At 45.8% G+C, this 25,215-nt stretch overlaps 1 protein-coding gene across 7 annotated transcripts in view; it reads right to left on the reverse strand.

The window, feature by feature from the left end:
* The window catches only part of LOC119437313 (2-oxoglutarate dehydrogenase complex component E1), a 565,962-nt gene that overhangs the window by 525,827 nt on the left and 14,920 nt on the right, over positions 1–25,215 (reverse strand). For 6 of the 7 annotated variants that reach the window (XR_007464942.1, XM_049660429.1, XM_049660428.1 and 3 more), the window contains exons 3-5: positions 24,255–24,375; positions 16,307–16,407; positions 12,936–13,090 (exon numbers count right to left, since the gene is read on the reverse strand). Coding sequence is in view for 6 of the 7 variants with exons in the window: in XM_049660429.1 (XP_049516386.1) it covers positions 12,936–13,090; positions 16,307–16,407; positions 24,255–24,375 (377 nt within the window). In the remaining variant the exon portion in view is untranslated. Of the gene's footprint in view, positions 1–12,935; positions 13,091–16,306; positions 16,408–22,416; positions 22,511–24,254; positions 24,376–25,215 lie in introns of all 7 variants that reach the window. The other variant, XM_049660430.1, reaches the window with a different exon arrangement.

A 25,215-nucleotide genomic window follows, 5' to 3' on the forward strand; every position in this document is an offset into this window, starting at 1 on the left:
AATTTATTGAGAAAACTTTGCATTACAGCTTCAGTTTATTTAGGCTTTCTCAAATTATTGCATGCTTACTTCAGCGAAATTTACGAGAAAGACTGACGGGGAGCTGCCACACAAAACAAATGGTTATGCTGTACTGGGGGCGAGGACATACCATGGTGCCACCAAGCGGAGTCATCCGTGTGATGTGCAGTTGGATTGCTCCGCCAGCCCTCTCCTGCACAGCCCGCAGCCTTGCTCGCGTCGTCTTTTGTTTTCTTATTATCGTATTTCCCTTCGATGAAATCAGTGAAATACTGCTATGGCTTCGTCACGGACTGTACGATATGTTAAATAACTGTTCCGAAAAAATTAACTACTGTACAAAGCCTTAGACACTGCCCCCGATTGCCGGCGTCGTCTGCTTGGACACCGGCATGGAAACCACGGAGGCCGAGTCCGCTGCTTTAGTAAAATCTAAGAAACCGTTGCGTCGAATTCAAACTAAGCATTAAATGGTCTTTAGCGTGTGCTTGCGGTAAAGAAACATTTTTGCTATAAGAAAGGTGTGCGACATGTCCGTCGTGCAATTTCATTCATTGTAGGTTTGCATCTACAAACAGGCCACGGTTTACACAACAAATAAATAGCATTCGCAAATTTACATTTCTGTTCAGCACCCATGCCAACATGGAGCACGACACAAGTGGTTTCTCTGTTTTGTGGGAAGCAACGCAACATGCTTTGAGGTGCTTGCAGCCATGACCCTTCTCACATGATTTGAGGCATACAAACGAGAGCCACATGCACGTGCACGCATCATTCAGAGAGTTTAGCTTTGTTATTTGTCAGACAGGAGTTCCCCCTGTGACGACGTAGCTAGACAACATTTTACATTTTCGCCAGTGTGACGACGAGCACATGTTTGTCTGCAGCACGATTTTCATATTTATCTGTTGCTTCTTATTGCGCGAATCTTGTACGGTTGTCACACGGTGCGTTTTCGATCATGATAGAGCCAGATCGGGATCGAATTTTTCGACGATTGACTCCCTTCCGCAGCTTGCACAAAGGGGCCAATCGCGATCGAGAAATTTGGTCCCGATCGGGCTCGCTCGCGATCTAAAATGCACCGTGTGACACCACGGCTCCAGGCACAACGCAGCACTTTTTCCACCCTGCCGCTACCCTACTGCCGCGAAAGAAACAAATGTTATACAAGCGGTTTGTGGTCAACGAACCGTGCCTAGTGATTGAAACGTGATACCAGGAGCGAACCTACTACTAGGATATCCGTACACGAAGTCTTCTTCGCGGAAGTGCTTGCTGCAAACACATGCATATGAGCTTGGTTCCTTACCCATTCGAAGCTTTATCCGCCACGTGTCGCGCGATTTCTTATCTTTGGTGTAAAAATGAAAGCTCACGCCCTGTTCCTTCGCGTACGTAGTGCACTGCGGCACGACGTAGTAAAGTACCATGCCGCCGATAACTGAGTGCACTTTCCAAGCTTCTGTAGTCTCTAGGTGTCCGTGCACATGAAGCGAGTGCAAAGCAACCCTGTTCCAAGGGAAAAACACTAGGAAATCATGGTTCAAAAACGCATTCCAACGGTCCGCTTCACTTAATCAGAGCAAGGTGGGATCACGTGATCCAACTTTGCCCGTGAAAATGATTGCTGCGCCCGCATCTCCAGTAGTGGGCCTCCGTGCCCAATAGACAAACTTAAATATAACGAACCTCAGTTTAACGAAAACCCACAACTTGATGAATTGTTTTCATTTCCTGATCTTCGTTTTATTAAAAACCACATAATTTTTTTACGCGATCTAACAAAGTAATCTTATCCAGGGGCATAGCCAGAAATTTTTTTTCAAGGGGGGGGGGGGGGGTTCACTGGCCCGACAGGGAGCTTCGTCTGCTTTCCTCTACGTGACGTGATCAAAAATAAACATTGGTAGCTTAAGCAGACTCTATACATGTATATCAAAGACATATGGGACCCCCCCCCCCCTCGCGTGTGCTTGTGAAGAAATTAAGTAAAAAGTAAAGTAAGCGCACTACAATACAGAAGTACGACAGCTACAGTGGGCGTTTGGAGCACCGGTGCCTCATCGCGCCACTGAATGGACCAGTCTTCGAAAACGCATTATTGAGACGACCAGCCCGACCTGAGAAGACATCGTTAATCATTAATCTCCGTTAAGCGTAGATGGCGTCGTCCTCGTCGGAGCGAAGTGCGTTTCACAAGTAAAGGACGGCTATACACGTGAAAATGCACGTGTGACCAGGCTATACCTACTCACATAGCAATAATTTGTTCGCTGCGTCTTGGGGCTAGATAACTTAAATACACGCAAAAACGCATAATGCATTTTTTTTTCAAAGCTTTCGTCGCCCTGCTCCCTCATACGAGAGGGTTGCATTTCCTGCGGCAAGTGCATGGGCCGCTGTGTCTTCCGCTGTGTGCGAGCGTGCAGCCGTCATTTGCCTTTACGTCAACAGATTCATAATTGTACAGAATATTTCACTGCACAGCATAGATATGGCATGTGCACGCATTTTAAGTAGTGCGTGCAACTCATTTCTGCTTCACTTACGCCGGTGCAAACAGGAAGCGGCCTCGTACCTCACAGAATCTCGACTGATTGGTGTACTAGTGATGTAGGAATGAACTCCGGTCTTGTTCAGTGCATAGTGCACATAATCAATTTCTCAGGACGCGTGAACTCCGACGAGAACTGTCAGCGCCTGCAACAAGAGTTTACTTATGCTGTACTGCGCACAGCAGTAATCCATGCTTGTCGGCTGTCTGTTTCGTGCATTCTGTTGCGAGTCGGTGGAATTTCACTGCTGGTTTGGGATTCCACAACACAACAGCAACTACCAGCCTTCTGTAATTGCTGGTTTGGATTCAACAACACCACAGTAACTACCAGCCTTCCGTAGGGGCGCAATCGCAAACAAGAGACGTTTCGGCGCAGACTAAGGCTACGTTCACACTTGGGAAGCGGCAAGCAGGCGGAAAGGCCAAAGCGGGCGGAAAGGCCAAAGCGGCCGGAAAGACCAAAGCGGCCGGAAAGACCAAAGCGGCCGGAAAGACCAAAGCGGCCGGAAAGACCAAAGCGGCCGGAAAGGCCAAAGCGGCCGGAAAATCTTTTCCGTGCATGTCCAAGTTGTTCACATTTGTTTTGCTACCGCCAACGAGGAATCTGCCTAACTATTGTCTGCCATGGAAGTGGAGGAAGAAATGACTTTTATACTTCTACCTACTTGTTTTCTAGAAATGGACTATGAATGAACGGAAGACGCGGACACCTCTGAAACGGCGGTGGTGGGTTCGCCTGGCCTTGCTAAAGTGTTAGAAGTTGGGACATGCCAAGGCTTCGTTGCCACACCTCCGGAGGCGCGACGTTGAATACTATCGCGAGTATTGCTGACAGTACGTTTTAGTAGCACTCTTGTCGCAGAGCAAGGGGTGGTTCTTGATCACAGTCGATCAGCATTGCAGCCTACACTTTTGGTGCCATGTTCAATTTTACGACCGGATGTTTACATGCTAGTGTAGCTTCCAGTGAAGCAGAACGACTTTCTGCGGTGTTTACGCTTCACCATGGCAAAAAAATCGGTCCGAGACAGATTTGGCTCGCCACCTGTTTTTCTGCCTGTTTTGCCACCTAGGGGGGCGGATTTTCGAAAGATTTTGCCGCTTCCGCCAGCTTCAAGACCAAGTGTGAACGTAGCCTAAGATACTGCGTGAGCGCGGCCTAAACAGCATCTGAAGGGAAGCGGCAGAAATGTATACCAGAAATTTCAACCACCTGGGGTCTTTAACGTGCACCTAAATCTAAGTAAACGGGCCTTGAGCATTTTCGCCTTCATCTAAAATGCGGCTGCTGCATTTGTTGCTTTAGAATGCGGCCGCCACATGCTCGCCCAAAACCTCACAGAGTGTCAAAGCCTTGACAAACACCGTGAGTTTTTTCCATATGCAGACATGATTCGCTGTAAGTTACCAACCCAAACGGAAGCGCCCAGGAATGAAATTGTGATAGTAGCACCGGTTCCTTGAATTATGTCAGCACAAAGCGACGAGAACAAAGGGCGGGTAAGTGTGGGGGGGGGGGGTTGAAGGCCCCCAACCCCCCCTGGCTACGCCCCTGCTCTCATCACACGGTTTCGATTTAACATTTTCAGCCATTTTAAGCATATCTACCTGTAGCTTCTATGGCTAGTAGATCTCGCAAAAAAAAACTCTAAAAACGTTGGCCGAGGCAGAAGTCATCATTTGCCCACATCCTTCAGCCTGAAAAGTTTGAGCGATAAAGAGCGCCATTGTGCAAATGGGATAATCGGGTTCACTGGAGCCCGTGCACCAAAGTGCAGTATTCCGAAAACATCGCTATGCCATCTGTCACCTTAGTAAAGAACTTGCAGAGGCCGCATGACAAATGAGCGCTATTTCTCTCTAAAGAAAGTATGCTTCTTTCATGATGTGCATTTTGTAATTTTGATTTTATGGTTCTGCCTTGCTTCTTGCCTTGTTTGTCATTTGGTTGTCTGCTCCTCTCCTCCTTTTCTGTTTACCAAAACTTAAAATATTGCTGTGTGCGCAATAAAAAAACCACCGCCCAAGCACTCCGCACAGATGGTTAACCAGCGAAGCTTAAATGTGCGGCCCCGGTGTTTAGCAGTGGGTCAATCTCGACGCTGTATTGAAGCATTTCTCAATTATTGTTTACATGTTTGTGTTTCCAGTGGAACACAAGCGCCAATGGCGGGCGGATGCTGCTAACCACGACGCCGAGCTAACTCGAGATATCGAACGCATGCGACAACAGCGAGCCGATAAGGCGGCGTTGCAGGCAGAGCAGCGTCAACGTGGCAATGGCGGGAACGCATTCGCCGGGGCCAACGCCTACTTTCGGCGGGAGTTTCTCGAGCGGCACTTTGGCTTTGCCTGCGACGAAACGTCCATGTTGAAATCACGAAGTGGAACGCAAGTGCCAATGGCAGGCGGATGCTGCCAACCACGACGCCGAGCTAACTCGAGATATTGAACGCATGTGACAACGGCAAGCCAAGGAGCCGGTGTTGCGGGCAGAGCAAGTATGACACAAAGAACGACGTTACTAACGGCGCTGCCAATGGCACGCACGCTTGGGTGCGACGTAGAGAACAACGTAACTGACGGTGCAGCCAATGGAGACGTTTAGCGAAACATAGGAAAAATGGTTTTTCATTTCGCTTAGCCATATACAGCTTTTGCTGTAAAATGAATTGAAAGTCAGCACTTGAGTGATCGCCAGGTGGCGTAGAGGATTGCAGACGTGCTCGCATCGGCTCTGTCAATTATTGTGCCTAGCAGCGGTCAAAATCATGTCACCACCAAATTTGCAGGATCTGTGTAGGAAGATACCAGGATCACGCTGATACCACATTTTTTTGGACAAGCGGACCCAGTTTCCTCTAACAACTATAAGACCACCGCCGCAGCATGCTGGCCCGCCACGCTAAGTGAAAACGTTTACGAAAAGTGCGAACAGCCCCTGATGACAGTGGAGCTCGAAGTGGCGGCGAGGACAACAGTTGCGACGCCAGAATGCCTGCAGAAGAGCGAGCGAGATAAGTGTGCAGAGCCTTCCGCAAGGGACCGACGGCGAACGCGCACGGTGACGCTACCCAGAAACGACATAAAAATTATCATGCGGCCCAAGCCAGGGCTCGTTGTGAAAGAACTGAAAACCTACGAAGTTGCGTGAGCGATAGAACGTGCAAGCAGTGACCCGGAGACTTGCAAGAGCGATAAATTTCTGCTTCACCTCTGCACAGGGTCGAACACAATCATTGCAAGTACCCCCTATGAACAAGAGGTGGAGAAAATCCTGAAGATCAAAATGCTGGAGCTCAACGGCACTAAACATCTGATCAACACCTACATAACCACCCCTGAAGGATACCTTAAAGGAGTGATCCACGGACTGGAACGCGAAACCCCAGAAGATGAGCTTCTAAATCATCTTCGAATGCACACGCAAGGAGTGACAATCGTCCAAGCGCGGAGGCTCGGCAAGTCTGAAACCACAGTGATCAACGTTCAATGAACCGATAGTGCCACGCTTCGTCTACTATTACGGTGGCGAAATGCCATGTGTGCCTTATCAACCCACCCAACAATACTGCAAACTGTGCAAAAGCCAGGGACATAGAACGGACATTTGCCCAACGCCAACGGCAAAGGCGTGCAGCGATTGTCGACTAAGGGACCCTCCTGAGGACCCCATGTGTGAACCAGAGTGTGCCCTGTGCAGGGGGGCTCATCCCATGGCGGCATCGGAATGCACCAAGAAACTAAAATGGGTCCCCCAAAGGGGCACGCCACAACTGTCACAACATTGAAACCGACCACAAACCAATGGGATCCTCAAGAGACGCTGGTTCAGCACGGACCGCGAGAACTCTACATCGCCAGACGGGGCCCGTTCCAGGTCCAGCTCCCGAGACCGCTCCAACTCCAGGGACAGTGATCAAGAGAGGGGCCAAACCACAAAACAACAGCAGCAAGAGAGCAAGAAGAAGCATAACAAGGAAGCCGAAAACAAGGTGAGCTGGGCAGCAATTGCCTCCCAACCCCCAACAACAACACAACTCACATGCCTAGAAAGCGAACTAGATCTAATGTGAGTGCGAATAAGAGACCTAGAAACAGAAAATAGGCAATTGAAAAAGCAGCAAACGCAGCAACCACAACAAGGACCTAAACCAGCCCAGACAGGACAGAAAGGGTAAAAACTACCGAACTTAGAAGGCGGCACCGTAATTACCCAGTCGATATTGAAAGATAGAATAAAAGAAGTTATACCCACAATCATAGAGCAGGTGATGATACAGGTAGATCAAAAACTAGAAGTCCTGGACAAGAAAATCCAGGCACAACAAATAGAATTCATGAAAGCGTTGCGACAGCATGCCACAGGCAGTAACATAAGAGAAAAAGCAGAGAAAGTTTACAACAGGCCAGGCCCTTCGGCCATGACCCAGGCGACAAACAATGCCTGAACATCAAAAGCACACTTCAGAAGAGTGCGAAATATCTCGCCTACACTTTTCAAATAAGCCATGATTGGACTAGTCAAAAAACTCCCAAGAAATTCCCGACATCCGTCATTCCCTATACGGGGATAATATAACAATATGGATAACCAAGCGCGGCTTGGGAGAAAAGGAGGAGAAGCTCCAACGGGCAGCCAAAATAATAGAAAAATATACCAAAGAAAGAGGACTCCAGTGCTCGGCGGAGAAATCCATACTCATGCGCCTCACAAAAAACAAAACAAAGAACTGACCCCAAACTCCAACTCAAGATCAGGCTGGAAGGGAAAATTATTCCGAAGAGGTCAATAGTTAGAGTGTTGGGAATGTGGCTACAATCGAATGATAGATGTCTCTATCAGAAAAACAACGCAACAGATTAACCGCATGATAGCCCGTGTGGCTCATAAACGGACAGGGATGGGGGAACAAGACACCCTCAGACTGGTGAAAAGCCTGGTCATTAGCAGACTAATATACTCCCTACCTTACTATGCCATGAATAGGGAGGAAAAAGAAAAGGGCTGATCAAATAATAATGATGGCATATAAGACAGCCCTGAGGCTGCCACGCAACACTTCAAATGAGAAGCATCTAGCCCTTGGCCTCCACAATACCCTTAATGAGCTGGCTGAGGCCCAACTCATAGCGCAGAGGAGTCAATTGGTGCAAACGCAAGCTGGCAGAGCTCTTCTTCGTAGAGTCGGCTTTGGAAAACACCAAAGAGCTGCCCTGCCAGATCAGAAATTTGTATGGGGCATCACCAATACCGCAAAACATGGATCTGACATTACACACAGGAAGTAGAAAGGCTAGAGCAGAATATATAGACAAAACAACGAAGTACTTGGACACTGCAAGATTCACGGATGCCTCAGCATATCGGACCAACGCAAAGAATATGGTGGCAGTTGTCGTAAACCGAAAAGGTAAAATCACGACCTGTGCTTCGGTTTCCCGAGCAACCATTATAGAAGCAGAAGAGATAGCCATTGCCTTAGCTATGAGAGAAGGCATGGAGCGCAACTCCACTGACAATTACAGATTCTCAGGCCGCATGTAGGAACTATCAGAGGGGAAAGGTCGGCGCGAAGGCACACCGGATACTTGCCGAAATCAGCAGAGAACTCAACATCAGGTATACCCAAACAATAACTTGGGCCCTGGGACATGAGGGTGTTACAGGGAACCGCCATGCAGATGAGGTGGCTCGAGGTTTCACTAATTACCGAGCTGCCGATGGTAACATCGTGGAGGACCCACCACCCATCGATCCCAGTTATAAAGCAATCTTGCAATACTACAGGGAATTGAGAAGGCTCTACCCAGCACCCAAGAGAACCTTTCAACCGTGGACTCTGCAACGTTACGTAGGCTCCAAACAAATACACATACAAACCTCGATAGATTGCACATACACTACCCAACATCATACAAAGACATGCCCGTGGTGTGGGAGCACACCGACACTCTACCACATCACATGGGAATGCACGGCTCACACCAAAGAGCAAGAAGAGAATAACACGAGAGAGAGGTGGGAGGCATTGCTATCCAGCTCTGCCCTCGGGGACCAGCTCAGGCTGGTCCGGAGGGCTGAAATGATGGCATGGGCCAGCGGTGCCTTGGAATAGGGGCCCGACCACGCGGCGTTGCCCCGTTTTAAAGGCAACGAAGTCTTTTGTGCAAATAAAGTTTTGTTCTTCTTCAGCGCTTCGTCCGTTTTTTTTCTGTTTGTCTTCTCCCGTGAGCTGTTACTGTTATTTAACTTGAACATGAACCAACTGGCCCAAGTCGGCATCCTTTTGCCATACGATAAGTGTGCAGAGCCTTCCTCCCTTCGTTACTCATGGCTGCCTGACTAAAAGAAGAAAAGATGACTGCCACGCACAGACGAACACATTTACCTGCTTGGCAAAATAGAGTACATCACCTTCATTTCCGAGGGAAAGTGTGGGAAAATCTAGGGATGTGCTAGTGGCATCCACTCAGTGTGTTATTTTTTTTACACTTCTGGCTCCAGCAAAGGGCCTTTGTGCAGTGATGGCTTGAATGTGAATGGGGACCCCGCAGCTCAGGAAGTTCACATCTGCTGTTGTCAGAACTACTCTGCGTATCACTGAGACTACGAGCTCCTTCCATTACTCTGATCCCACATTTCCTATCAAAAAGAGTGCTAACTGATGGGCCATCATGGTATCTTCGGATGGTTGCTGCGATTCTCCAATTCTGGAGGCACTCTGGCTCCAAGTCCGAGATTTCTTGTGCCAAACAAACAGCCGGCTGCTTTTCGAAGCAGTGAGAGGGCCGAAAGACAAGCTGACAGGAACTTCTGGTGACGCAGCCAGTGTTCCCATTAATGATACTCGTCGTCTGCATGAACCGAGTGAGAGCCCCTATCACCAGGGCAACTATTAAAAATGGCGGGGTCACGTGACCGAAAAGCGACCAGATTTCTCGGCTGCTCCAACAGCAATACTGAGAGCGCCGAGGTCAGGAGTCAAGTGACTGGAAATAACCATCCGAATGTAGCCGGAGTGCCCCTTTTCGACTGCACGAAGAAGATCGGCCTTTTGGGCATGTTTTAGAGCATTCAAAACAACCATCTGAAGAGACCACGAGTGTTTTTGGTTTGCTTGCTTGCTTTTCAGCTTGTTTGCTTATTTGTTCAATGTAAAGCCCAATGTAACGTAGACACCAAAGAAGGGTCATTCCACGCCAAACGTCCCAAACATTGAGCTCGAGCCTCTCCGATTCCATTCTAAAAAATTGTGGGCGATCCTTTTAGTGCACTATTTGTCCTCGTAAAGTATTTTTGGAAGAAAAAATTTTTTCTGTGTTACAGTGATTTTAATGTTGCTGTAGTGGGTCAAACCTAGGTTGCCGAATAATACTCTCAAAAATACAATACTACACGGAACGCCTTAAATATCTGCCATTGGCTAGAAAAGGAATGGCGCTTTCTTATTCTCTCCCATTGGCGGCCACTACTATCTCTCACAAAGTGCTTTGTGGGGAAGCATTACAGCTATTCTGCGTCCATTTTGATTATTTTTTAAAAATTATACAAAGTCTACAGGCACAATACAACTATATCACCTGATTGGATAGTTGTCAGTAAGTGCGAAAAAAAGTATTGAAGTCGATGACCGAGTAGTTTCGAAGTGGAAGGGGCGCAAAGATTGAAAAATGTGTGAAATTCCCCATGTTCAGGCACATGTAGATTGGTGATGCGGTTCAAGTACAAATGCACGCTTGCACTAATTTGGAAGATTAGAGAAAGGAGATTTATTTGTGAAAGTTTCATCAGAGTGATTTTTCTTTTAAGCGAGAAACAAAATTTTATGTTCAGCATTCGCCGCGTCCCAGGGCGCCGGCCCGTAAGTCCGCTTCACTGTGCCGCCACGCCTCCTTGTGGCCACGGAAATATGTGGCGACCACGCAAGTGGCAAGATCGTATGCTCCTGTGTGCTTTCACATTGCTAAAAACTTGCAAACAGTGTAGATGGCTGGCAGGAAGTTTCGGAAGGGCACCAAACGCTGCCGGTTAGTTGTCGGAGCGGAGCACTATTTCACTGCCACAGGTCTCACTACAAGCGCACTTACGACACATGCAAAACTTGGCTTGTTGTCCCGGTTTTCAATCTTTGCGGAGGTTGCAGTTCTTATTCCCGCTGCCGACGTATGGTCTTTGCCACTTGAAATGCCTGTGTTTCTGAGTAGGAGGTGAGCCCAGCATTAACAGTGGTCAGTGATGATGGCACGAAATGGTGAAACGTGCGCGTACCTTTGAGGGAGATTGTAGACTCAAACCTTGCTGAGAGCTCAACTTGCTTTTCTTCAACCCTTCTCTCTGGCACCCAGAGCACACATATACCTTTGATATATTTTTCTGCCCATGTAAAAAGCTCATGGGGTGTAAGGATATGTCCCTTGTAGGGTCTCTGAAGACTTGCCCTGGCTGCCAGCCGCTTCACAGTGCCGCCAACGCCATCGCAAGCGCTCTTGATATGAGAGGTTGTGAAAAAGTTCCACTCTGCAGCTAAACTAAAGTCTTTTTCATGGTAGCACAAGTTTATAAAATTTTTCTTGTTTTTGTACTGCGACAATGCACCGTCGGAAAAGTAGTGAAATTTTTTGACATCAGGAAGTTCATGTTTTAGAACTTTGAGTACTTCATCTTGAAATGTAGCCACTGCAGCTGTAGTGTGTTCAAGACAGTCTGAAATTACAAGTGATTGTGCCTGAAGGGAACCAGTTTCTTTGCAGTGATGGTATGCGACGGAGGAATGCAATGTGGCTCGTGTGGTATGATTGGGGAGAATCTTGCACAAGGAAACTATAATTCTCGGCGAAGTCCAATTGAAGAATCAACTCGTCGCTCTTTAGGTTCGTTTTGAGCTCTCTTAAATATTTTGCTTGCTGCTTACTCACGAAGTGGTGCAACTTTAGTTCTTGTAGCATGTCTAAAAACTTCTCAGAAAATTCTGCTGGGCTTAAGATAACTGTTTCGAGCCTGCAGTGGACACCACTGATCCATTGCTGAACATGGAGGTAGTCACCCTTATCTGTATCTAGGGATAGTGCGTTCTCGAGCATGCTCTTGAGGGTGTCGCTGCCTGGGCACACAAGACAGCAGCCGCGCATGCAGTCTTCATTTTCTGTCTGGCATGCAATTGTTGACAACAATTCTTCTGTTGTTTGCGTGAAGCCTGCGGCATTGAGCACCAGTTTGAATTTCTGGTGCACCATGCACACGCAAACTGTGTGGGTGCCACTTCCTCCGGCCAAAACGCAGTGAGGTGGACGCAAACTTGCGAATGAAGAGAATCCGCATTTGAGATTGCAATTTTTTTTCTATTCCTCGTAAAGTTTTTGCAAATTCAGCAAAAGCAGTCGTTCATCTTGCCACTTGCGTGGTCGCCGCATGTTTCCGTGGCCACAAGGAGGCGTGGCGGCACAGTGAAGCGGACTTACGGGCCGGCGCCCTGGGACGCGGCGAATGCTCAACATAAAATTTTGTTTCTCGCTTAAAAGAAAAATCACTCTGATGAAACTTTCACAAATAAATCTCCTTTCTCTAATTTTCCAAATTAGTGCAAGCGTGCATTTGTACTTGAACCGCATCACCAATCTACATGTGCCTGAACCTGGGGAATTTCACACATTTTCCAATGTTTGCGCCCCTTCCACTTCGAAACTACTCGGTCATCGACTTCAATACTTTTTTTTTCGCACTTACTGCCAACTATCCAGTCAGGTGATATAGTTGTATTGTGCCTGTAGACTTTCATAACTTTTTAAAGATAATCAAAATGGACACAGAATCGCCGTATTGCTTCCCCACAAAGCACTTTGTGAGACAGTTGTGGCCACCAATGAGAGAGAGTAAAAAAGCGCCATTCCTTTTCTAGCAAATCGCAGATATTTTAAGGCATTCCGTGTAGTATTGTATTTTGAGAGTATTTTTCGGCAACCAAGGTTTGACCCACTACAGCAACATTCAAATCACTGTAAGAGACAGAAAAAATTTTTTCTTCCAAAAATACTTTACGAGGACAAATAGTGCACTAAAAAGATCGCCCACAATTTTTTAGAATAGAATCAGAGAGGGTCGAGCTCAATGTTTGGGACGTTTAGCGTGGAATGACCCAGAACGGAGATACGTGGACATTCAGTGGCGAGATTTGCAGGTACAGGCTCGACAAGGGTAAATGGTTTGCATTAAGGCAGACTTTTATCATGATAACCATAATGATCATCATAAAAGACTATGCCTAATGCTTTTTGTGCAGTTACCAAAGCTGCAAAGCACTATCCCTTCCAGTGCAATTATTTTGTTTAGAGAAGAGAGTCGGCAACTAACTTGGTGGACCGAACAACGCGCGACAGCAGCAGGCGCTTGCGATCCTTGCTGAGCCGCATGACACCGGGCGACTCAAACTTCTCCCTGATCCAGTTGCACTGGTCCAGGTCATTGATGAACATGTATTCCACGCCAATACTCGTGCAGTACACATTCTGGAACACAGGAGCAGGGCAAAAAACAATTTGTCAAAGATGGAGACAATTTCTCTGTAATGCACGAGACAAAGGCGACACACTCCAGACAGGATTGTCAAAATCTCCTTTCCAGAAACTTTATAGACTCCGGGGACTTGGGGGAATGCAGTTAATGAAGAAACATGCCAGTGAAAATTGCATCCTATTTATTTTATTTCTGGCATTCTTATTTCATTTACTGCAATCCTCTCATGGATTAAAGGGACACTGAAGGCAAATATTAAGTCAAGCTAAAGTGATAGATTAGTGCACGAGAACGTCTAAGGTGTCAATATTATCACGAACAGAGCTTTTGCAATCGAGAAATTGAGGTAAATGCAGGACACGATTAGAGGCTCCCCCGGGACATTCAAGTATAGCCCAATAATGAAGGCACTCCTAATTATAATTCTGTCACTAGTACTCAGCCACTCATAATTGCATTGTATTATAAAATGAAAGAAAATGTTACATGTACAGTTCTATTTCATGTTTAGAAAAAGGGAACTGGAGAACGACGTGGCCAGTCGAAAGGTTTCATTTCCTCCACTCTGCGCCGCCCGCACTTTTTCCCTTCAGTAGTTTCGTTATCACGTAGTGCTGCACTGGTTTTCTGGCTCATGAAGCTCACACAAATTGCAATTAGCAGAGAATGTCACGTCCATGTGATGTGACGATATTCCCGAACGGTCCACGCAACTTGACCAAGATCAGCTGCAGCGACGAATCCAGCGTTCTGTCTTGGCTCGGTTTCTCCATGACCGTGCATTTGCGTTTTACGCAGAAAACCGTAGCGCCGTCTGTCGGGCGCCGTTTTACTCACCGACAGTAGTAAAGGGTGGTGATGACGTATGCAACGTCACCACTCCCCGCTCGGGGTGGGCGATTTGAATGGCGCTAAAGGTATGCGGACCCTTCAGATGCAATTTTCTCTTAACCTAAATCATTTCTTGGCACAAAACAAGTGCTAAGAGATTTCTCGAATTGTATTTTAATAATCCACGTCTACTTAGTATTTCCCTTTAGTGTCCCCTTAAGTAGCTACTTTTGAAGTCAATTATTAGTGATAAAAATTTCAACTCCTTCACTGCTGTTACTTTTTGCTACTTTTGAAATAGCTATCAGGCATTGCAGCAATAGCTCAAAATTCCTGTCACAATTGCATCTCGCAAAAGCCATCCCACTTTGCACTATGACAATAGCATTCATTCTTCTACACTCCATATCAATTCTGTCTTGTTCAATTTTATCTCTCACATTTGTACTGAGCAGTGCAGAATGCATTCCTGTGACTATTCATTCTCTGTTTGGCTACTTTCTTGGCTGTTTTTCTGATTTGTAGCCTAGATTGGTTAGTTTTCAGTTGCTTTCAGGAAATTTTGTGCCTACTTCTTCAGTTTGGGAACTGGCAAGCCTCCTGTCATCATCACTAGCCATAGCATGCGGGCAGTCTGCAGTGGCATGTGCTGTCTCCAAACTTGCTTCAGGAAGAAAGAATGATTGCATCTAGCCTGCATAATCTCGAGATACCAAAGCCACCAGACTGCCGTAGCTGCGAGCTACCAGAGCTACTAGACTACACGAGCGTCTTTTCCCCTCGTGTATGCTTTTCACCAAAAATTACACATGCTGAACAACAGGTGAGAGTAGCTCCATTTGTTGAAGAGCGAGGGTACCACAAATTCTATGCATCCTACGGAGCTCTACTACACAGACCAGCAACAGCTCCAACCAAGCACATAGAAGCCCTTCCTTTAAACAAAGGACACACTTTTCAAACCTTCCCGGTAATAACTAGGGGCAAAAAGTAAAGAAACAAACAAACAAAAAAACTGGCCATTGCCACATGGATACAGCAGCCATAGAGTTCCCCCTGTAAATAACAGCAGTTCCAAGAATTCTTGAAATAGCACCCAGGTTTTGCATCATGGCTGCACGTTCGTAAAAGTAAGCATTTCCTCCTACCCCCAAAAAAAATTTCATAAAAAATGGAAGTCCACATAAGTTTCAGTGTTCCCATGTCCGCAAAAAATATTTTTCTCACGATTTCATACAGCATTTTTACCTTTCACATAGAAAATCAGGGGATAAAAAAATGGCAATTAAAACTGCGCTGGTGTAGTACAAGCTCACACTTGCGAACTGCACTGCAACATAATAGCATAACTGCATTGCAACCATAACAGCATTGCAACTTCCCAATGGACTAAGTTGTAGCAATAGATAATGTTGAAATCGTCACAGTTCATTACAAAAAAAAAAAAAAGTTTGTGTTCTGCAGTTACCTTCTCCTCAACTTTCCATACACCAAATTTTCTTCACTGTGCAGTGCTTTTCACCAAAGATGATGGCAGGAAATAAACGTGGCCAGAAATAGGGACACAAACACACAGCACATGTGCGGTCCTGCACATTGTGTATACATCTTGGTAGTCTTTCTCTAGTACTATATCCTGCATTGGTTTTCATTAATCAGGCCTCATGTCACAAATGTTTTGGGCTGCATTTCTTGTTAGTAGAATTTCTTATTTTGCACTTCTTGGCATGTTGACAGGAATGCAGAATAAACATCAAACGGCTTACATGATGCAAAGGAAACAAACAGCATAGCACAACTTTCAGAGGACGCATTACCACGTGATCCTGAAATTAAAGAGCACAAAAAGCTGCCAAGTCACATGATGAAGCCATAGCAGTTCTTAACCCTTTCCATGACACACAAGAAATGACGAAAAGTGTGCCAAATTTACCAGAAGTTTCCAGAAATGTGGCCTCATAACGAGAATACTCACCATGGGCTATATGGCACAAATTCCGGTGATGACTATACTCGTCAACGGTACAGAAAGTGCAAATGCTACCTCCCCCACCCCCCCCAATCATGCCAACCAACCGATTCCCAGATGACCCGAGAAACAGCGCAGACAATGAAACTGACTAGCCCTTAATAGCATTCTTCTTTTTTTTTTCTTTTGTTATGAATGGCTTCACATACTCAAGCCACTTCCCAGAACACCTAGAGGCGAACAACTGAATGACAAGTTCTAGCAGAAAGTCTTAGCCTTACTTCCTCCAACTGCAGAGTGATCTACAGCTGATCGTTCTGTCGCACTTAGAATTGCCAAACAACTTTTCGCCTTTAGAACCCATGTCCTTGCCTTGGAGTCCTGTGTGCACAAAATGCCACCCACCCACCTCTAGTCGCCGCAGTATCTCCCGCAGCGGCAGGGTGCTCTCCTCGCCGCCAATGAATGTGGTTGCAGGAAGCTTGAACAGGCGATCCATGTCTTTCTCCTCTGCAGGGGAACAGGAAACGGGGAGGGGAAGAAACGCACCAAGGGGGAGAGAGACCCAGGGCACCCGCACAATCAGAAGAACGGAGAACAAAGCAGGGCTGTGGGCAAGGCCAGAAGCCAGCCAAGGGGTACAGACATCCAAATTCCAACTGCATTTTTCTTGCACAGAACACTCGGTACATCAACTTATTGCCATCAATCACAATGCGGGAGCAGCACAGGCACTGACACTTGCATGACAGTGCAGAACTTACTTACGATAGAATTTTTGTTCTTAAAGCCTTAAAATCTAGTACATACTTGACCGTGACAAAATATCATGAAACACGCACAGAAAAATTTGAAGTGAGTTGCACACGAACGGCAGCTGTGAGCAGAAAATGTGTGCGCTGTACTGCAGAGAGAAAAGAGAAATGGGCACCAAAACGTATCTGGCCTTTAAAGGCCACTCTTTGAAAATCCCGTAACACCAAACTTCCCCCGGCTATCATTTATGCATTGTTGAGAGCTTGTGACTCAATCCAGGTGCCTGGCTTCTGAAGAATGATGGTGAAACTGCTAGGCACCAGAAAATCCGTCAATTTTTCAGGATCTCTGTGCTGTGCTTCATGATAAGATGGCATCATACTCAGGGGTAAAAAAAAATGAAAGGTGGAGCTTAGATGCCTGTACTTCCATGAGTTTTTAAATACCCCTATAGGAGCACTACACAAAAATTAATGCTGAGACATACGTTAACAAGAGAAAAGGGTATTGGTACAGTGTACTCGAATGGGGGAGTGGGTCCAGCGGACGCCTTGGCAAGCACCGAGAGGGAAGCAAAAAACGTTGAAATTGTGGTGGCGATGCCGTCACCTTATTCTGAATCTCCTGCCAATAAACGGTGGCTCCGGCTGTTTCGGCAGCACTCACGGCCTGAGTAGCTGTCGTCTGCTTGACGCACCATCGTTGTTGCGTTGTTTGCATTCTTTCCGCCGCTCATTTTCCATTTTATTTACAATAGACCGCTGGGGAATAATATTGCTACGGAACAGTATTTGCCTTCACGAAGAGGCGAGCAGTGTGAAAACGACGACGAAGATTAGAGGCTAGTGCGGGCTGTTGCCTCTTGGCAAAGTGCGGCGCATTTCCTTGTAAATATATTTGTATATAGTTTTTCGTCTGCGTCTTCCTACGTAACATATCTGGTGGAGGTGGACGTTTCCTGTACCTCGTCACGGAGCTTCGCAGTGGACGGTACGTCGAGCCTTCCGTCATGGCTCCCGGCGACGACAGCTCGACTCAGCCGGCTCCGACACCTGCTGCCACTTCGACGACCTACATCGCTCTCCCCACTCCCTGCGATTCTGGCGTATTCTCAGGCAAAGATGGGGAAGACGTCATGGAGTGGATCAGCCTGTACAGACACGTCAGCCGTAATAACCGGTCGGACCCTACTATCATGCTTGCCAACGCACTCTTTTACCTCGGTGGCACACCTCGAGTTTGGTTTCGGACACACAAAGATGACGTCACCAGTTGGGATTCACTTAAGCAAAAGCTGCGAGACTTGTTCGGCAACCCCTACGGTCACCAACTTGCCGCGCAGAAGGCGTTATCCGGCCGTGTGCAGACGTCAACAGAGCCCTACGTCACGTGCATTCAGGACGTCTTGGCTCTGTGCCACAAAGTTAACGCACACATGACTGAGCCAGACAAGGTTTCCCCCATCCTCAAAGGCATTGCCGATGACGCCTTCAACTTGCTGGTATTCAACAACGTGGCGACGGTGGATGCAGTTATAAAAGAGTGTCGCCGCCTGGAACTCGCTAAAAGCCGACGTATCGACCAGCAGTTTGCCCGTCTTCCCAACCCCCCAGCGACATCTTCCTGTGCCGACACTCCTCGTCCCAACAACACTGGTGATGTTACCAGGATCGTCCGGCGTGAGATTAAGGCCGCCTATCCGGCTGTCTTCGACTCCAGCTCCTCCAATGCCCCTGCAGTCACGGTTTCCCTGATCCAGGCAGTTGTCCGCCAGGAGTTCACGAACATGGGACTTCGCACCGTCTGCTCGGCGCATCGTCTGCGTCTTCCTACGTAACAATATCAGTGTTGCTGCCACCGAGTATCCGCCTGGCAAAGCTCCATGCAGCTGCAGAGGGCCTCCGACGCGACAAGCGTCTGGCCGGCGCACGGCGCCGCTCATTCGGGGAAAGCGACGGTGGCGCCACCAACTCTTCAATAAAAGAAGCCTCAGCTGGGAGCCTGCGTTGGACCCACTCCCCCAGTCTAGAACACTCTAGTATTGGCAAGCAATGCCAAAAATTTTTTCACAAAACTAGCAACTCAACATGGAAGCTCTCTAAGACAGATGCACACCTTCGTGAAATGTAATACAGATGCTGAACTATTTCAGTCCTTCCTGGTATCTTCGTGGTAAAGAAACAGCTAGGTAGGCAACAGGCATTGCAGAGCCCCTTTAATGCTTACAAATTAAAGTCAGACTGGATGCAATTTCCCAGTCATTCTATGCCTATTATTTTTCAACGCTCATCCACATGTTCTCGTATTCCACTGCTAAAGCATACAACTACAGTAGAATCTCAGTAAACGCAAATTGCTTAAATGAAATTGCCGCTTAAATGGAACAACAGCCTAATGGTTGGTAGTTTTGCACGAAGGCAATGCAAAAAAAAAGTTTGTTAAATGTAACATTTTTTTATAATTCCAGGTGAACAAAACTAAAAATATTGCCGAAAATGAAACAGCTCCTTTTCTGACTTTTTTTTTCTTTTTTGGGGGGGGGGGATGGGGGTTCGACATTTCTCTACGTTCTTGCTAACGTGACTTTTGCTGGCTTTTGTTGGTTAGTGTGGCACCGCCGTGGTTGTAGCTGGATGTGGTTTCTTTTGTGTTGACAGTGTCAGTGAGCTCCAAGTTTGCTTAGCATTTCTGATGCAGGCACAGAAATGCCTGTACAATGTGCTCACGCTGGAGACGAAGATCAAATCAAAGGTATTCAGGACTTCAGGAGTGGCTGCTTTAATAAAACATGCTTTTTTATGACCTTTTTTCTCTTTTTGTAATTATGTTCTTTTGCTGCTAGCTCTCGTCAGCGATTGAAAGTAGAAAATTTGTAAGAAGATTTGTAATCAGATATGCCACACGATTATCTGCTGTTGGCAATAAATTATCTGCTGCATTCAAAAGAACATCTTGTGTATCCTTGAGCTCAAACTCTTCGTAAATGGAACTCCTGATAAATGGAACTGATTTCCCTGGTCCCTAGAGGTTCTGTTTAAAGAGACAGTACTCTATCGTGATGCACGCAGGCACGCACATGCTCTTAGGTTCAAGATGCCCCCTTATGATGCCAAATAATGTGCACCCCACATCATACGAGGCACCATAATGAACAGAACAGGTTACCTTTGACAAGGAGATGCGCTAACTAGACGAGGACGTAAGTCTAGTAAGTGCTGCTGCTTGTCAAATATGAACTTCCACCTACCCACCCAAGTTTCCCTACTATTGCTGAACAGTTTACAATAAGTTTAAAGTTTCAACAAGCCAAGATAAGAGGGAGTCCCATCCAGAAATTTTCCTTCACTGTATGTCTGCAGAAAAGTACCATGCATTCTACAAGACAGCAAGTTTGAAAAAATTTATGCATGTATTATAAACACAGACCATCATTTATCACCAATCATAAGCTGGCTAAAAATGCTCATATCCCCTTAAGGCGCCATGTCCACAAACGTGGACACCAACTTCGCATTCGCGTAGGTCCAAACACAGATTGAAAAATGTGATTTGAAAAGCGCAGGCAAATGCGTCTTTCCTTTCTCTATTTGACAAGTGGCGCCATCGCCCTGAAGACATACGAAATAATGATGAGAAAGCGCGAGAAAATGGCCGCTTCAAGCTTCTATGGTGCGAATCGGAAGTAGCTCTTCATTTTTATTTGTTTTCATGGTATTAACTTTATTAAATACACTCAAATGCCATTGATTTATAAAAATCAATGTTTCGTGATTGTCAAATACTATCTTTTCTTGGAGTACCAAGTGTAAGAGCCGCACGCAACTAATTAACGCAGTTAAGTGTCCACATTTGTGGACATGGCGCCTCAAAGCCGCCTTTCCGAGTGAGCTGCCTTGCATAGCACACATGACGCTCCTTGGCTAAAATAATCAAAACATCTTACTTTTTTCAGGCATTTCTAAACATGCGTTAGAGAGAAGGAAGGTTGATGACCAGACTGTCAACAAGCTTTTAGCTAAAATTCAAAATGGCTATGTATCCGATGCAGATCTCTCGAATGATGAATGCGCGGAGCAAGACTTGGCGCATAAGGTGGCCTGTGAGAGTTATTTCTCATTTTCTTTGTTTTGTGCGGAGCAACAGCTGGTTAGAGTACCTCAGGAACGCAAGCGCTGAGAAGCTCCTACAGAGAAACACCATGCACATGATGGCTTTCCAAAATGACATTGCAAACAGCCTGATCACTTGCAACAGAAATGCTCCAAAAAAGCACGGTAGGCCAAGTAATGACAGCTCTAAGTCTGTTGTCAAGAAGGCTACACCGTAGTCACTTCCAACTGCTGCCATTAGGTATGACAGGTACGATCACTGGCAAGAGCACATGCACACATCAAATGCACAGCGTTGCCGCCGTGAGGGATGCACAGCGAAGAGCCGAATTCACTGCCGAAAATACCACGTGTTCTTAAGCCTGTCGGCTCAGAAAGTAGATTTTTACCACACAAAGTAGATTGAAAATGTTTAGATAATCAAGGAAGAGTCACAGGAAAAATGTTTTGCCCCACTTACCTAGCTAAGCGAACTAGAAAGTACAGTGCAAAATTTTTCCGGATTAAGGCACTCTCTGTCCACAAATGTGGACACCACGAAAAAGTATGAAAAAATACAATTTATGTTTCCATCTTTTAATGACTCTTTTATTGAAACATGAAGAGCCGAAAATGATGTTAAAATAATTTTTTACATTGCCAGATTTAATTCGCGCCTCAAGGGGATAGACCAATGTCAAGGAGAAGCTTTAGGTTGCCTATGTATGGCCACTGGATAATGAACACACTTGCTCAACAACTGCCAGTAGATATTAAAATATTCCACATACAATGAAGCCAGAAAAAATATTACTGCAGTGACTCATAGGAATACATTTTACTGTCATGTAATGTGTACTGTCAGTGCTCGGGCTCTGTAGATGGCACACAATTATTGAAACAGACTATTGCATGCATTCAGACAAAAATGCACAAAACCACAGCTCCCAGCATGCCCAGCTAGACAAGCAGAGAAGAGTTAGAGTAGTATATGGTATTATCTTTCCCTACTCCTTGTAACCGAAACAAATTAAGATTATTGAACACAAAGGGCAGCTCAAAAACAAGAATGAGCATGCTTGAAATGTTCCACAGATGATTTACAGTTTTCTCCTACGTTTTTGATATGACATGAATAACATTTCTCTTCCTTAATCAACGATCCCTGAGCAAAATCAATTTCCCGATGCCTGTACGTTTGTTTATTAGTAAGCATGATTAAGTGCTGCTGCATGGACAAAGGCCATGTGCACAGGCCCTTCACTTACAAGGTTGGACCATAATCATAGGAGGAGGGGAGGGGGGGGATTAAGGAAAGCGAGTTTCTCAATGAACTCTGAAAGCTCAAATACAAAGCAAACGCAAAGATCAAATACAAGCAAAACTCGAGTCAAGCTTCATCCCGTCGTCTTCTATTGCTGTGTACGTTGTGATTTTAGCTGGTTATTCACCTTCAAAGCTCAAATGAGTGGCTACTTCAAACTGTGAAAGACAGACGGCAAAGCCCTCAACTCGATGGCCTGTCATCAACTGTCATCAAAATAAAAACCAGATTAGACAAAGGCTCTACCAAGAAAGTAGAGCATGTAGATCCAACAAATAAATGGCTACAAAAACAAAATGAACATCAGTTCAACAAAAGCCAGACAACACCATAAGGGCCACACCGCCTTACCAAGGTTGTGGTTGGTGAGAAGGATTTCCATTGGATCAACTTTGGTCACAGTGATGCCCAGGGGATCAAGGGTCGCATAGAAGTGACCCCGAATCTGTAGACGGGGGGCGCGGGGAAAGAAAGCACAGCAGGGGCAACCGACAAAGTAAAAAAACAATGCCAGGTTCACATAGGCAACATTGCTTCCGATTTGATTGATTGATTGGTTGTTTATTGACAGATTGTGACAGGTTCACTGATAGACTGACTTACTGAGGTTTCAATGTCCTAAAGCTACAGTTGAGACATGAGGGAGCCTACACTGCATAGTTATAAACTAGTTTTGACCACTTCGGCCTTTCTACAACAGTGTGCTGAACTTCAACACTTGCGATTCTTGTACTCTGTTCCTACTAGAATGCAGACAATGAAACTGTGGCAGGAGGAGATGAAACCCGTGACCTTACAGAAAGCAGCAGAAGATGACAGCTGCTGAGGCACCAGGGTGGTTAAATACAGTTTGTAATCATTGCAAACCAATGATTGACCAACACACCATTGGCCAATGTCCAAGTGGTCCAAGTGCAGAAGATGGCCAGATGAGGCATGAGACAAAAAGTGCAATGTGGTCCCTGATAAGTGGCTGAAAAGCGCTTTGCCCCTGTTTACCATTGATCAATATGAAAGCATGACTGGCTGGAAGCCAAAATTGTAATGCACAGGGCCTTGTCCGGTGGTGGAAAAGAGAAAGAAGAGAAAGCAACCAAAGAGCCAGTTTACACAAAAACAGAACAGCAAAAATGCACAACAGAATGAACAGAGTGATAATGGAACCGTGAAAAAAAGAAAAAAGAAATGCAAACAAAACTACACAGAAGCATGCACATGCTTACTTAGTAAGCACATGTTTTGAAGAGACAGTGGTATACAAGAGGTAGGCACAAGTCCTTGTGGTGTGTACCCAACTGCAGCCCCCCCTCCCCCCCTACCATTTGTTGCACAATGACAATGTACAATTCCCAACTGCACTGCCTAAGCAGTTCTTGGTGACTTGCAGAGCAGTGCTGTGTGCACTTGGGTGTGCCAACAACCATCAGACCGTTCCACGATCTACCGGGCCCATTAACTGAGCTATCACCGACAGTCCCCCAAACTTGCTTTCATGTGAAATCGTCAGGCCTCTAAAAACAAAACTGCCACTGCATGCAGCAATTCACACATTTCTTCCACCAACTGACAGAAAGTCTGAATATAGACACAAACAGCAAGAGCAGTCTACTGTGCAAGAGATGAGATACAAAGCGTACTCGAAAGGACAGAAAGAAAGTCATTTTTCCTTGAAATCATACAAGGGGGTGAGTGTTCCGCTGAAGATGTGCAGTGAATAAAATCTCGCAGAAAGATGTTCAGGTCCTGCCTGCCCAGGATGCAGATCTTCACTTAACATATCAGCAGTGTATCCTAAATAGAGTAAGTGCGCTTTTGTAATATGCAGACCAGAGCCGAGTCATTATTTCCATGAAAAGCTAACAGACAACTTCAAGCTTGTGACATAGTAACAGCACCTTTTCTACCAGAACTTGCCATGAAGATGGACATGTAGTGAATGGACACTAGCAACATGAATTTGATCCTAGACTAGATGGAGGCAAGTGAGCACTTAGTCTCTTCATTTGGTATTGCTGAAGTAAAATGCAGTGCATCTAAGCAACTACAGCAACAGCAAATTGTGCATGTGCCTGGGTGCACATGTACACTGCATGTGCACAGTGTCGCAAATGTGCATGTGCACATCTGCGACACTGCATGATGTCGGGTTAGTGTTAGCGAGCCTACAAGGGTGCAAGACGTGGCCGTACCTAGCTTGTAATTTCGAAGCACCACCTCGGGCGAATGCAGCTGCTCTCGATTTAGGGGCGAGTTTGAGCTGGGGTTGACGATTCCAAGAGGGTCGAGCGAGGCAGCCAGGTGTCCCCTCACCTGAGCACAACACACATAACACAGTTCACATCCCCCGCTCTGACCTGCAACGCAGGCATGTGGTGGTCAAGCATATCGGAGCCTAGCTAAAACATTACTTTCTCCTCAAGAAGTGTTGCAAGACTACAGATATAAAGGTTTAAGTAGTAAGCAAGCTCCCACTTTGACAACAATAGCTTTGTCCTCTACATTTAAAGATTCAGGTTCTAGCATCGCAATACTATTTGGAGCATGTTCCAACTATGTGAGCTGAAAAACATTTGTAATTATTATTATTATTATTATTCCTCTTTTTAACCAATTCGTTTGTTAACCTTCTTTTCAATCTTATACAGACCAACTCCCTAATGCACTCCTTCCATTTCATGATCTTCTCAGCAGTTTCGCAGTAACCTACACAGGCAAAACTTAGCCAGAATTAACATTCTGCTCACTAAATACCTGAACAGTGCTTACCTTGATGCTCATTAAATGTGTAGCATAAAGCAATATTTTCAATCAGGCGCACAGAACCTCATAGCAAGACCTGAATTGGAAGGCTAGTGTGATTTAACCTTATTCAGTGTTGTACAGGTTCCTCTAAAACAGGAACGAAAGCTCGTTCCTTCCCAATCTTGAAACGAGTTCCCGTTACAAGTTCCTTTAATGCGAAAGTAACGCATTCCAGTTACACTTCAAACATTGGAACGTGTGGTTACATTACCGTTACATTTGATTTTTTTTAAATTAAAATATAGTGTCGGATAATCCTGAGGCGAAATAAAGTGAGCAATTTAAAACTCGCATCAAACTACGTATATTATTAAATTTGAACATCGCCGGCAGCAGATTATCTGGAGA

The sequence above is a fragment of the Dermacentor silvarum genome, chromosome 1 (assembly GCF_013339745.2).
Source record: "Dermacentor silvarum isolate Dsil-2018 chromosome 1, BIME_Dsil_1.4, whole genome shotgun sequence".
Classification (NCBI taxonomy): Eukaryota; Metazoa; Arthropoda; class Arachnida; order Ixodida; family Ixodidae; genus Dermacentor; species Dermacentor silvarum.